At 45.7% G+C, this 14,258-nt stretch overlaps 1 protein-coding gene across 1 annotated transcript in view; it reads left to right on the forward strand.

Moving 5' to 3' along the window:
- Positions 1–14,258, forward strand: part of T265_04415 (hypothetical protein) — a gene marked incomplete at both ends in the record, with an annotated part of 31,355 nt that overhangs the window by 11,990 nt on the left and 5,107 nt on the right. Inside the window, one exon of the mRNA XM_009169160.1 lies at positions 12,588–12,806. Within this exon, the coding sequence (XP_009167424.1) occupies positions 12,588–12,806 (219 nt within the window). The remainder of the gene's footprint in view (positions 1–12,587; positions 12,807–14,258) is intronic.

Here is a 14,258-nt window from a genome sequence, read left to right on the forward strand (position 1 = left end):
TTTCCCCTACTCGACGCTCTTCCGATCTTATATATATAGGTAGGATGCTCACTCAAGCAATGCGGCGGCTTCTATTTCTTTCGAATGTTTCAATAAAGCACAATACTCCACTTGAGGCAGTCACTTACCTTTTGTTTGTGCAACTTCGTTTTGGTAATGAAATGCTTCCAGTTGAAGGGGCGGCCGCCCAGACAGTACTTGATCGGTATACCGTCTTCGGAATTACAAAACGCCTCTGCGCAAAGTCAGATTGGACGAGGCCCGAACCAAAACGCAAACCTGCTTTATTTTCGTAAAAGTTTCGAACTTGGTACGTACTCAGGCCCTCATACCGGATTGAAGGGATTTGACAGTTGAGCGTTTTCTGAGTGGCTCACACGAAGAGACTGGACCTTACCGTGGTGTGACGGTTTGCGCACCTCAGCGATCCATTGAGCTATACTGGAGAGTGTCCCGCGACACTCACAGAGTCTCTCATACCAGGTTGGTCAATGGTTAGAGGTCTGACGAACACAGTCTCCTGGCCCTCCAGGTTGGGGGTTGGAAAATGTGGCGACTTGTTCCGTAGAAATGGTAATGCATTTGCATTTCCCGCCAAACACCGCTACCTTGCGGTTAGGCTTTTGAGCCAAAGGCTTTGGTTGAGGACACTAATCGTCCTTCTGTCTAGGTGTGGGCGCCCTGACAGTATCCCAGCCCTGGTTTATTGGGTAGTTCAGTTAGTTGGCTCAGCCAATCATTTGGTTGGGTTTGGCTTTCACGAATCCACTGATTAGTACACATGCGGACGTTCCCCTAAGTTTCGTGTATCGTTCTTGTCGTTCGGCTGCTTTCGTTCACCAGAAAGGTACCAGCGAGGGAATGATGTACCAAAGCTCTTCAATTTTTCAGCACGAGGTACTGAGCTTTCTATTGCGAGGATTCACATGAGAAATTTTCGAAAATGTTTTGCACTGGCTACTAGATACAGCGTGAACAGCCGTCGGACGAAGATTGTTTCACGCACCAACAAACCAAAATGAAAAAATCGTCTAGTAGATGTGTGTGCTCTGAGCAAGAAAAATTTGCCGTGTCCATGCAGTGTACTAGTTGGGTCAGCGGTGAAAAACCCCTTGGCCAAACCTTGTCCTAACAGGACGACGATACTCAAGGAGAAGGAGCTGAAGCACCTCGAGAGGCGACTCAGACTGCTGGCCATGGCCATTGAACAAACTGGTCAGTCCATCGAGGAAATATGTAATCCAGGTTGGTCGAATGGGCCTGATCCCTCAACAGAAAAATTATGCCCATTTTGGCTGCGTCGCGAGGTTCACTTCAGTCATATTCATCCGCTCATCCTTAGGTAGAATACACGATGAGAATGTCAGAGACGATGCCTTCCGAAGGGAATTAGTGTCATACCTTTATTGCTTGTCCGGATATTTCAAGAAACGCTGAATCGTCTCGAAATGATGGAGGTACGCCAACCTCACAAAGAATTTTCCGCTGTTTCCTTCCAAATAAACTGCATCCGCACAATAAATATCTCATTCATGACTACAGTTACAGATTGTGGCTGAGTAGCGTTTGAGGTAGCACCGACTTGTACCTGCAACACTCGTATCGCGTATATGTGGAAACCGTGGAATTCACCGGATATTGCATAATGGAAAACATACCTCAAGAGTATATGGAGTGTAAGTGGGACCAACACCCAAAAACACTGCCGCAGTGCACAAAAATCTACATAATGTTAGTTCTTTTTATCTAAAATCCTATGGAGCTTCTCGCGAACTCATGGTTCAGAAAAATGAAAAATCGAAGGGTTGTGGTAATAGTGATATTCATACATTTATGGCATGTACTCTTTGGCCACACACTCGACTGTCACAGCGAATTTCATGTAAAAACGAGTTCCTTCTCGTTTCAAGGGGGCCTTTGAAACCCTGGAAACCGAAGGTCTTGACGTGAGAGAGCCGCCTTGCGGCGGATTGACGAATATGTGAGATCGATACTTTAATACAGGTCCATTTTTGCACTTATCTTGCTATATTTTGACCGTGCAGCATGCTGTAAATACGACGCTGTTGCCAGTTAGGCACCGTGTTCGGGTATATTTCGGATGCCGTGAGGTTGCGAGGTGCAACTGAGTATTGTAGGACAGTCAGCTAGCCTCGGCAACTTTAATACTGTAACCGTTGGCCTCGTCCGGCTGAAAATTAAAAAAGCCAGCAAAGCTGCCCTAAATTTCTTTGTGAGTTGTCACCTTTGGTCGACCGTAGCCACTGGTAGCATGTTAACTGGGCATCTTCGTAGCAGCTCGTTGGACACGTTCAATGAAGATTACGTTTATCTTGCGTCCTGAGTAGACAGTTTGATTGGCATACTCAAGAAGCTGTCTAACGTTGACATAATAGAGTACCTAGAAGTCCACTCAAGTAGTACAGGAAAAGGCATGCCAAATGATCCGAAGAATGGTGAACGCATTTTTAGCCGGTTTTCTATGGTGGAGTGAGAAGGACATTTCTTAAGGGAGCCATATACCTGAATGTTTTTTTGAATAGATGGACACCACTTGTTATCTATCCTCATAATGTATTCTAACCCATTCTCACCAGCTTATGAGTGTTAGACTCGTGATGGATTCGAAGTTAATACTCAGCATACAAATAATGAAGGACACACCTACATTTGTCTTATCTTTTCCTGACCAGTAAAATCTCAGCACAAGCGCATATACCGAGTTACTCGGACGCCCCCAAATGTAAAACAATAACGGATGCAGGTGGATTATGTGGTTGTCAGCTGCTTACGGAAGGCCTAACTCAAAGATAGTTGTTTCCGGATTCCGCAGTCTGACTTCGATCATTCGGTTGAAATGCCCTCGGTTGTCAATCGGAGTCTATATGCAGCTCGGAGGCGACTATGCTAACGCGTTCCCGTGCGCCTTTGTCATGCATTTCAAGAATTCTTGCAGATAATAGATCATTAATGGACCAGAAGCTAGAAGTGAAAATGTCCAGTATCTGTCCCACCAGACATGGCTTCCTCACTCCATAAAAAAATTAACCTAAAAGGCACTCGTCGTTCTTCGGATGGTCCTGCACACATTCTTCCGTACTACTTGCACGAACTTCCAAATGCTCTTCGGGGCATGTGTCAGACCGCTTCTTGAATACGCCAACTTGTCCTTTCGGGACACAGGAATGACAACCCTTAGTGAGCGTGTCAGACGAGCTGCAATGAATTTGGTCAATGGCCTGAATTCCACTTATTATGAACCGCCTGTCAGAGTGTTTGAACTATTTTCCATAGAATATCGGTGCTTGTGAGGAAGCCTGATACTTACGTTTTGTTTGAACAAGATTTGTCCGACGGGTTTTTCACCATCGACCCAACTTATACCCGGCGAGGAGATGGTAAAAACATTTTCAAGCTCAGAGCCCCCTTATTTTTTTAGACCATGGTTTTCTCATTTCAAGTAGTTGGTGCGTGGAACGACCTTTCTCCGATGGTTGTCCAGCATTCAGGACCCATTTCAAAGCATTTTAGACGCTTTTTATGTTAGTCCTCGCGCTGGCAGGCGTACTGACCCGCGCGGAGAACTTGAATAGCTTCACAGCACCCTTGTCGCTTGTGCATTTCAGATGAGTGGGAACCGCTGAACAACGAGAGCAAAATCCGACCCCAAAAGCTTGGGTGAAAGACTCGATCCCGTGTATCAGTCCGTGAATACATGAATACCCATGTCGAAACATATCACTTGCGTTCTCCAACTTCAGTGAAATTCACTAGCTTGACACTTTTGAGCTGATCTGTCTGAAGAGCTGCTGAAAACTCACAGGCAGTCTGAAAAGGAGGTTTGGTTGGAGGATGAACAGATGAGAGTGAAGGAGGAATTACTGTCAGCTTTCATGGCTGTCCCCTGGATCGTCTGAGTTGACCAAATAAACATTGAATGTCATCGAGATAAGCATCGGAAAGTGAACCATTGATGGTCTCAGTGATGCGCGGAGATCTCCAAAACGTCAGACAACTTGCGTTATGATAGCTTGTTTGTTGCGAACGCCCAGAACTTGGACAAGTCCGCTGCAGGTAGCAAATGTTCCATATCAACTGGCCAAAATGAGACAGGTGTCAGGAAGCGATTTGTGGAAAGGATGGGTTGGCAGTTGAATTGCACATTTTTCTTGGACCACTGGATGAACACCTTAAAGATAAATTCAGCTGGTATCCTTCAGCACAATCTGTGGAAGACCCTGAATCAAACATTGCCAGTAGCCCGTCAACAGCAACACGAACTCAGCGAAAAATATCATTCCTTCGGTGCAACAGAACGCTGACTCGCACTTTTAAGGAAGGTAGGGAATCCCCGGTAAGTAGTTTGATGACCCTATTACGGAATATTCGGGGTGAGGACGGACAGGTCGAAGACAGACTGGAAGGCTTTAACTATGGGCAAATGGAATTTTTGTGGCAGTGAAGCATCTGTGTCAACACTGTTGTTGATGTTACTGCTGATGATGATGCTAGTGGAGTGGAGGCTTCTTAAATGGACGCGAGAACGTCATGCGAAAACCATAGTAGCATCGGCCCGGTAACCGTCGCATCTCTGGTACTATTTCACAAAGGTTGAGTGATTATTGGGGGAGGCATTCGTGGGAATCAACTCGGGTTTTCGCCTTGGCTGTGGTGGCAAGCTCTCGAACAGCAACGCTTTTAAACTATGATAAGCCAAGTAAACCTGAAGCAGTGCACGTATTTGCTTTGAAGTGACAAGTGAAAGTCGACCAGCTGTAGCACCTTTTTGGTGCCTAATTGCCATGCCACCCGATGGTTGCACGAGGGCTGGGATACTGCCAGGTTGCCCAAGCCTAGACAGGGGAAGCCGAGAGGCAGAGGTCGGATCCGAACCACGGACCTTCCGGTCAGTAAATTCGCGTTCTAACCACTTGGGCTATCTCGCCCCAAGTGAAAACACATTTTCGTCACACTGAATTACTAGTAAGGTTCACTTTATAATATTCATTTCGTTTGTTCGTCCAGTTTTAAGAAGTTAAGAAGTAAGTTAATTATAGTCGACTCTCCGGAAACATTCTTTAGGGGTTCACGGCTTAGCTTCATATTTTTAGAGTTGCTCAGCCAACCATTAATGGCTCCGAAACGGTGTCACGAAAGTGGATGGGTTACGGCGGTGCTGGAAGATATGAAAGGCATATTTTCATCATCTTCTAGCCTACACCTACAATCATTCTGAGGTGTCTAAAACTCCAGACACCCATTCAGGCAATCTGGGTAGAGACTGTCGACAAGAACATCACAAATACCGATTAGCAGCCATATCTTACAGCGTACACAACTAGGCACAGTGGGTACATATGGTCCCTATCTTGGAGGGCGAGTCGCACCGACGGCCTCCCGACTTTTCGTAATCTCCTTCATACTCCCCCTTCCAGGTCATAGGTTGTACACCTTTGTTCTTCCGTCACTGCACGGCAAACTGCACTCTCCTCAACAGACGATGGTTCACCATGCGCACTACATGGCCCAACTAGCACAGCTTCTGAGCGCTGGGCACATTCTTCACTTGAATTCCCCTTTGCACAACCCAACACTCGCTTTCTAATTGCTTCGTTACAGATTCACTGGTACGAGACCACACCAACTATGGTTCGGATACAACAATGGTTGGAGATCTGAAAACGTTTCATCACCGCTGGTTGCAGAGGCCACGTTTCACAGCCATACAACGAACCAGCCCATACTCTGGCCTGATACACATGTCTCTTGAGGTTTAGAGGTATGCCGGTTTGTCGCCATAAGCATCTCAAATTAGCGAACGCGGCCCTAGCCTTGGAGATTCGTGCATTGACTTCCTACACTACAGTCGGAACTTACACAACCTCCCAGGCACGGGAAACGCTCCACAGCTTCGCGTTCCTCTCCTTGGATTGTAATTGTCATTTTCAGTGACTGTATGTTCAGAAGCTCGACCTTGCACTTTGTGGGTGTAAATCGAATGCCAAAGGACTCGGTGAAAAACACCCGTGCCTTTTTCTCCTCCGTAGATAAGAACAATATCGTCTGCATACTCCAGGTCGGAAAGATTTTCGTGAGCAGCTATTTGAACGACACGCTTTTAAAAACCTTCCAGATTCTATCTTACTATCCTGTTGTTCGCGAAATTAAGTTATAGTCGATAGAGTGGTGACCCCTGGCGGACACTACTTTGTACGTAGGCTTTCAGAATGCTCTTCGTATGCCTTCACACATCGGGAAGTTTGAGAATACCATGAACTTATTATGTTCACATATTCCCGAACATTCCTTGCTGGGACAGCCCGTCAAGGAGAACCTACTGATCAACACACTTTTAGCTCCAGGAAGCAACAAGGGGAGAGTAGCAGGCTGGTTTAAAGGTCCTGCGGATAATAATGGGTACAACAGAGGGCAAACTGTGACGCTTGTTGGCCCAGGTGTCTGTATGGTTGAAGGAAGTTTCTCACTTAGTAACTGGAAATCCCACAATTCGCTGGGATGCTGTGAGTTGGTGATATAAACATGTGGACACATTGATCTATCAGTTCCATGGTGAACTATGACCGAGATTGGCCATGAAAATGATACCGAAACCCAGACGAATCAGATACATCGATCGCTGCTTTGAGCTTGGCTGTATTCACCCCAAAATACCGAATATCAGCTGTAACACCTATCCCGAGGTCTAAGGTACTGTCAGGTTGCCCAACCCTAGACATGAGCAGTCGAGATGCAGAAGTTGGATTCGAACCACACATTCTCTGGTCAGTAAGTTCGCACCTTAACCACCGAAGTCTCTCCAGCTCGCATTCATGAGTCCTATGAGCTTCCGGTCGCTCGTTGACTAAGCATAGGCAACGACAACGCGAGAACAAGGTGCACATTTGAAAAGTCTAAATTTCAGAGTGTACCATCCGTTTTACACCTGTCTTCCAGGGCGGTGCATTTGTGGAATAGCTACTCAGAAAGTCTCGCAGCCGCACTTCCGGTTTAGGCTTCTAAGCACTTGCTTGACCAGCATCTGCAGGCCAATTCCCGGACCTGGAAATGTGAGGCGGAAGTGTGTATCCTGAACACCCTTCCAACTTCACCTCATCACCATCCGGTCCGGTGTAAGTGCAGCGTAGGGCTGATGTGGACCTCAGACTTCTGCTCTCATCAGCCTTAATCTGAATTTTCTGTCAGTATCAATAACTTGAAACGTTTTCCTTTTCCCCAGATCTGTGTTCATTTGTTTGAGTGACAGGGATGTTCCTTACTCGCAGTTCAGTGGGATTTTTCCTCTTATTGGGGATTTATTCTGTTGGTCTGTTTCTGTTTATGCGTGGTTTACTTTACTTTTCGTCGGATCAAGCGTCAGCGTCAGCCAGTCAGAGTAGGTTGAGTTAGACCAGCACCTCACTGTGGACACTTGTAGTACGAATCCCAACGCCCTCAACTTCTGCTGTTAAGCGTTTGGTACTCATGGTTGTGGATGGATTACGCAATGACCTTGTGTTTTCTTCTCGATACTCTTCCTATTGGCCAAAGCTGAGGTCTTTCATGAAGAAGCTCACATTCACTTACTCCAATTCAATCACTCAACCACCAACAGTCACTATGCCTCGGATCAAGGTAATACCTATGAGGACTTAGTCCCACTCTGACAGGCGATCACCTCTGGTCGTGTTCCAAGATTCATAGATATTGTGCGAAATCTAGATGCTACTGCATTTCATGAGGACAACTGGGTGACGCGCCTAAATTCGCAGGGATGGAGGCTAGAGTTTTACGGAGATGATACTTGGTTGAAGTTGTTTCCATATCTTTTCCGGAGCTTTGACGGAACAAGTTCCTTCTTCGTGAACGACTTTGAGGAGGTGAGTATTTTATTTTTGACGACTGAATTTCTCCCAGGTCGACCGGAACGTTACCCGCCATTTAGATACACTATTCAAACGGCCTCAGGACTGGGATGGCGTGATACTACACTACCTTGGTTTGGACCACATAGGTCATGTGGAGGGTCCAGATGGATACAACGTTGCCATGAAATTGGCAGAAATGGACACTGTGGTTGGATCTATCCTCGATTCTCTGGTAATTTGTTTTGATGACTCACCAATCTTTCTGAGAGTAAAAAAGCATGTGGTCTACGTTCTTTCAAGGAGCATAAAATATCGGATACGCAAAGTAGGATTATAAGGCCGACCTGTGGTTTGGTGTGATTGTGTGGAGTTTCTCGTTGAACCTTTTGTTTGGTCTCCGTTGTACGGGGACCGACCACTGCCTAAATGTCTCATCAATCTCAACAGAGCGTAGCTTTCACCTCCTCCTGAAGTGCAGCATCAGGTCAGTATAGGTTGAGTATCATACAATTGTTTTCGGCTTTAGAACAGGAATGTGGATTCTTCCGGTTTGAAATAAAGGAAGTGCTAAATTTACCAGAGCAAGAACTGACACAGGCACTTTGCACATTCGTCTCCTTCAGGTTTGACCTGTCTTTGGAGTTGGTTCATCGTAAGCTGCAGCTAGTGAGAAGCAGCCAGACTGTCAGTGACTCGGCTTTAGCCATAGTGTATTTTGGGCGCGTAGTTACCCTGAGCCCCTTAAAAAGTATGGATCATCGTGGCTCAGGAGGAGATACTCGTATAGCCAGAAGTAGGAACTGAACCGTGGATTTTTCGACGAGAGGGCTTTAACCGATACTATGGGGGAATGATAACAGCGAATCCCCTTTATAATGTATAGCCTTCTCCTGTCAGCAGATTTGCAAATACGAGTTCTCCATTATTAAAACTTTCGTTTCACTGATGTTCCCCATTCTTCGGCGTGCCGTATCGTTACGATGGGTGATCCCGATCAGGCCGTTGTTTTCTATGTCATACCAGTGAACGGAGGAAAGCCCTTTGCTGCGAAGTTATTTATTAGCAAACAGGAACCAAGCGGTTACAAGTTATTAGACATGGAATACCAACGAACGAAGAAAGCCCTTTGCTGCGAAGTTATTTATTAGCAAACAGGAACCAAGCGGTTACAAGTTATTAGACATGGAATTAAGCATCTCATCTGCGCAGATCGTTTGAAAAGTGAACATGTCCAAACGTTCTCTTGAACTTTCCTGGACGTTCTTTGAATATTGACCAGTTATAAATGAACACTACAAAGAAGTTCCATAAATTCCGTAGTAATCCTCACCTGCTGTCAGATACTTGGGTGGAGCCTGGACACCGGACAATGGGCTACTTGCATACTTCACCAGCAATGTACACTGTAACACCAGTAGTTTTAACTAAACGGAATCAACCGTTGCTCGGTACTGTCATGTCGAGGAAAAGGGAATGTACCAGATTAATGCATTGGAGGTGATACTTATGTGGTTGTTGATTAGGTGTCTATTAATCTGTTCAGTAGGTTCTGTAAGGAGTTTTCAAACGCCTCTCCATGTTATATCTGCTGATTCGCCGGCCTGTGGTATCTGCTGCTGACCCGCTCCAGTGCCTAGTGTCGGAGAGAAAAGATTCACGGAAGGTAACACAACAGCTATATTCCAACAAAGTGGGTGCGAGTGCGAAAAGTACAACGGCCTCGAGCTTTTTATTGAAAGGACACTGTCTGAACGTGATCCAATGCTGACTCACGCGGTCTGGCTTTAGTACGAGGCAGCGACGTGCTGCATATTGCGGAGACGTTGTCTGTCCTTGATCAACGCTGACGCGCTGTCTGGGTTTGATGCAAGGCTGTGACGCGCTGCATATTGAGGAGGCGTTGTCTGTCTGGTCAACATCCAGCAGAGCCGAGAGTCTCCGTAGATTCCGGGCATTCAGTGGTTGCTTTCAGGAAGCTGACCTTCCTGATACTTCAGCAGTCGAGAAGACAGTGCATTTGGTTGTAGTTCACTCACTGGGATACGAAGACTGCCCCGGACGCTTCGTCAATCAATTCAATCAAGTATTAAGCTATAAACCATGTACCATGGATACATTGGCTACTGCAGTTTCAATCACTGAAAAACGGGAGGCGCGAAAACTGTAGCCAAACATCGGAGGCGATGGAATGTGTAGTTAGTAGCTACAAACGCAAGGCGATGGGTTTGTTGCATGAGCGCTACTGGCTGCGCAATAGACCCATTTCTACCATTGTCATTAGCTATTGGTAACTGGTGTCCCGGAGTCCACATCCAAGTAGTCGGCAGTTGTCGACCCGCCTCGTTTTACTGGTTAATGTTCGTTGCCAGGTCATACACTGTCCATCTTTCCGTCGATCCCACCCAACACAAGGGTAGGTGAAAGTGGTTTTGTGAGGCAGACGCTCTTCTGGCGTAAGAAGTACGTTTTCTAACCAGCGTAACCAATGAAGCGTAATTTATCCATCGTGAGGAAGTTCCTTCTTCCTTCCCTCCCCCATCCACCTTTATTCTTTTCTTTACAATAAGGCTTTCAAATAAGTCATGGTTGTACGGCATTGAAGCATCGGTGTTGAACACTGATGTCATCCTGTCGATGATGATGATGAGTCCACATCGTCTCCCTGTTCACAGGGTCAAAAGTTTTCGTAGAGCACTTGAACAGAGAGTTTATTAGTGCACAGGTGATGATAGCCATAATACAAATCAGAAGGTATGTGGACTAATAAAAGTTATTAACTGTGATTGACAGTTGTTTACAGGAGCGATTTGTAGCATGTATAAAATAAAGAGCAATATAAAATGTGGTGCAAGTCAACAGGGAGCTTATCGTATGTGAGAGTCCCTTGATAAAAGTTCGGACAGCGGGAACGTGTTTCCTCCGCAGTTTGGCTGCACTGCAATACTGTGCATGGTGTGACATCATCAAGCTTTATTTAGGTCTCGGGTTCTAGATTATAATAACCCCTTGAGGCCCTAGTTAAGATATTACTCATCCACTTTGGAAGTTCACTCATCAGAACAGATAACTTTTATTTTAGTTTACTCGTAAGCTCTCTCCTAAAATAAATCAACATTGGTCGATCTCTCGAAGGGGTCTCTCTGAAGGACGACAACTGTTTTACGAGAAATTTAGCAACGAACGTCCTAGACTATCACTCAGAATTAACCATATTTTCTCATCAACTTAGAACACCTCGTTTTCGAGCCCTTACTCTCATGCTAGGGTGCTAATCAGTTAACAGACTTACGTATGTCTCTTAAGGGGTGAACTTTACCAAATATCCTCAAAGGGCGGTTTGCTTTGAGGTTTTTCGTGGAAGCCAGAATCCTCGTTCAGAATAGGATGTTCATGTGTACATCATAGAAATTACCGCGTTTCGTGAAGTAAAATCTAGCGGCCCAGTTATCTCTTCCAAGATGCAGTATACCCCTTCTAGAGAGGCCGTCACAAGGAGAAGCGAACCCTAAGAGCTGATAGCTTTCGGTTGGTCCCGTAAATCCTATCTTAATAACAGGCTCTCCAAGGTTGGAACAGTTTAGAGAAGAAACTTATTTCAGTCGGTTTTCCGAAGCGTCCTCGCCAGGGGGGATGATCGTACACTTGCCTATTCCAAAGAGGTTAGTGTCTTAGGATGATTGATTCGGTCCTTTCAAGTGGTTTGATGGGCGAAAATTGTGCCAGGCTTCTTCTACTTGGTGAAGGATCAACCGCCAGTGACCACCTTTGAACGATGTTCTCTATGGAGGTGGAATTACAGCAGTTGCATTATGTGGGGCCCCCAGTCACTGAGGCAATAGTCGTTTCTTACCACTGGTCAGGTGCCTAATTGATATCATACTGGGAGGTTTTGTCTATAAAATGTTCATCATGCTGTCTGTCATGAAAGAAGTTCGCGCCACGAGGGCGTTTAGAACGCCCTTTGTTAGTAGTAGGAAGGGATCTCTCAGATATCAGGTTGATGGCGAGTCTCACTGGGCCGGAATAAGATGGTCCTGGTTAAGCTGGAGACTGCTGTTCAACCGTAGCTGTCATAAGCTGGCATCAGTCAGTTCCCATGTGGTAACATGAACACTGGTGGGCCGCTGAAGCGTTACGGCAGTGAACCATCGGTGTTGAACACTGATGTCATGCTGTCGGGTGAACCATCGTGTTGAACACTGATGTCATGCTGTCGGTGATGATGATGGTCGTGATGATGCTGAAGCGTTAGAGTTTTCTGAAAATGGAATTGTTTTCTGCACAGATATCTGCGTGTTGCAATCCACTCGGTGTGCACATTGTAGCTCGGTAACGAAGGAGCTTAGAGAAACTCGGGCTGTTGTTGGTGTCAACCGTCTTCAGGACTACCACATCAGCTTCCCTATGTTTGCATGGAGGCGTGTGACCTGATGCAAATACACTTTTCGCCGATGTCCAGAATATCCAAGTGAGTGGTTGAAGATTCGGAAGCATGAAATGTGTTAACTGAGCTAGGACTTTGTCCCTTTACGTCTCAATTTCAAGGCTTTGTTATTTCCAACTTGAATTTAGAAAGCATGTCAATCAGCTGTAAGGGAACTCAATGGATCTTGACTTTAATACTTCATGTATCTGGTGACTCATTCGCTGGTCGATCAGTTCCACTGTTCATCTCCGGTGCGCTGATGTGGTTTCGCTTACCTACTGTTTACCTCGTTGTAGCTCATTCAAGAGAACGAACAAGGTTTCCTAGAGTTTCTTAATGCACCAATCAGCCAGGATGCAGGTGAAACTGAGGGTATGGAGAGCTCGGAAACCACTACTCCAGGGAACGTGCGCCAAGGTGAACCGCGACAAGTCATCCTTACAATGACCCAAGAAGAACGAGCAGCTATCGAGCGACTACAAGCTCTAGGATTTCCCGAGGAGCTGGTTATACAGGTGAGTAGGTAGTTTTTCCTTTATGCTTCTTCTTGGCTTATTCCTTCGGTTCGCCCTTCTGACTGTCAAAGCGCCATAATATCTCACGACTCCAAGTTTTGCACCCTGGTGAGCAATATCCAGCCACTGAACGGTCTTCTCCATAAACTTGCCTAGTTGAACCTAATGGTGATCGAGTAATCGGCGAGTGTGCGGTGTCCCCCTCTGAAGCACGACCGTAGTGAATATAGGTTTCAGCTGTTCTAGGGAGGATGGTCTTTAATATGGGTGCATATGGTAATGTCCATATTCCAACGTCCAAGTGTTTTTATCACTTCCTCACTCATACACACGCACACACACGAACGCATGCTTACCCAGCCAGGCGTATACATCCAAGCGACTCACGTTCCAGACTTACTGTTTCTCATTGGCTAATTGTCGCTTGATGTCACTGGCTTTGACTAACCATGTCAAATAATTACTAAATTTGTCCCTGCTTCTACACGGTCGTTATTCGTATTAAGGCTAGGGGCCGGTTGAACTACATATTGTCCGTTAACCACTTCCCAACCACAGGTCAATTACTTTATCAGTAACGGTTATATTGATGTTTTTAATCAGATAAACGGTGGAAACTTAGGAGATTGGTAAATCACGCCAAACTTCAGTGATGTGGTAGCAACCTGTATTTTTAATCCACTGAGACGGGATGCACTCATCCTGTGTTTCTGTTTCTCTTCACCGTTACTGTAGACCTCCTGATGCAACGTTATATGCATCTATCTCTTTTCAGAGACTCTTCAGCACATGTCAGTCCGTGGGCCTCTCGGGTTGTAGCAACGTTCAAGCTTCTTTATTCCTTCAGTTCAACACCCAATAAACATTGATGTTTGCTTTCAGTGAGGCTAGAAAGATGCATTCGTTGAAATCTACCGGAATTTCAACACACTCAAAGGCTAACTAAACTGCTGTTCAGTTTTCTTCAAGTTGGTGCATCAAATACTGAAATCCTTACGGAAACCCTGTTTGGGGTGTATCATAGTTTGGGATCAGTGAACTACACTTTCCTTCCTCTAGACCTACTGTTTCAATTCTTCAAATATCTGGTCATCATCAGCTCGTTGCTGTTGCTGAAATCTGTAAAAACAGCCGAGTCTTCATTTGACCCATTCGCTTGCCAAGCAGTTAGAAAGTTTTCACGCAGTTCCCCTGGTCACTTTTTTGCTCGTCTTAAAATCTGGGAACGATTTCTCCTCAAACCACCAAAATCTGTAAACCGAGTCTTCATTTGACCCATTCGCTTGCCAAGCAGTTAGAAAGTTTTCACGCAGTTCCCCTGGTCACTTTTTTGCTCGTCTCGTCTTCTGGGAACGATTTCTCCTCAAACCACCAATGACATGGATCTTCCCTACATATACCTGCCGTCGTGGTTCCTGGTCACTTCCAGAACAGGAAACCGTTACTAACGTC

The sequence above is a fragment of the Opisthorchis viverrini genome (assembly GCF_000715545.1).
Source record: "Opisthorchis viverrini unplaced genomic scaffold opera_v5_73, whole genome shotgun sequence".
Taxonomy (NCBI): Eukaryota; Metazoa; Platyhelminthes; class Trematoda; order Opisthorchiida; family Opisthorchiidae; genus Opisthorchis; species Opisthorchis viverrini.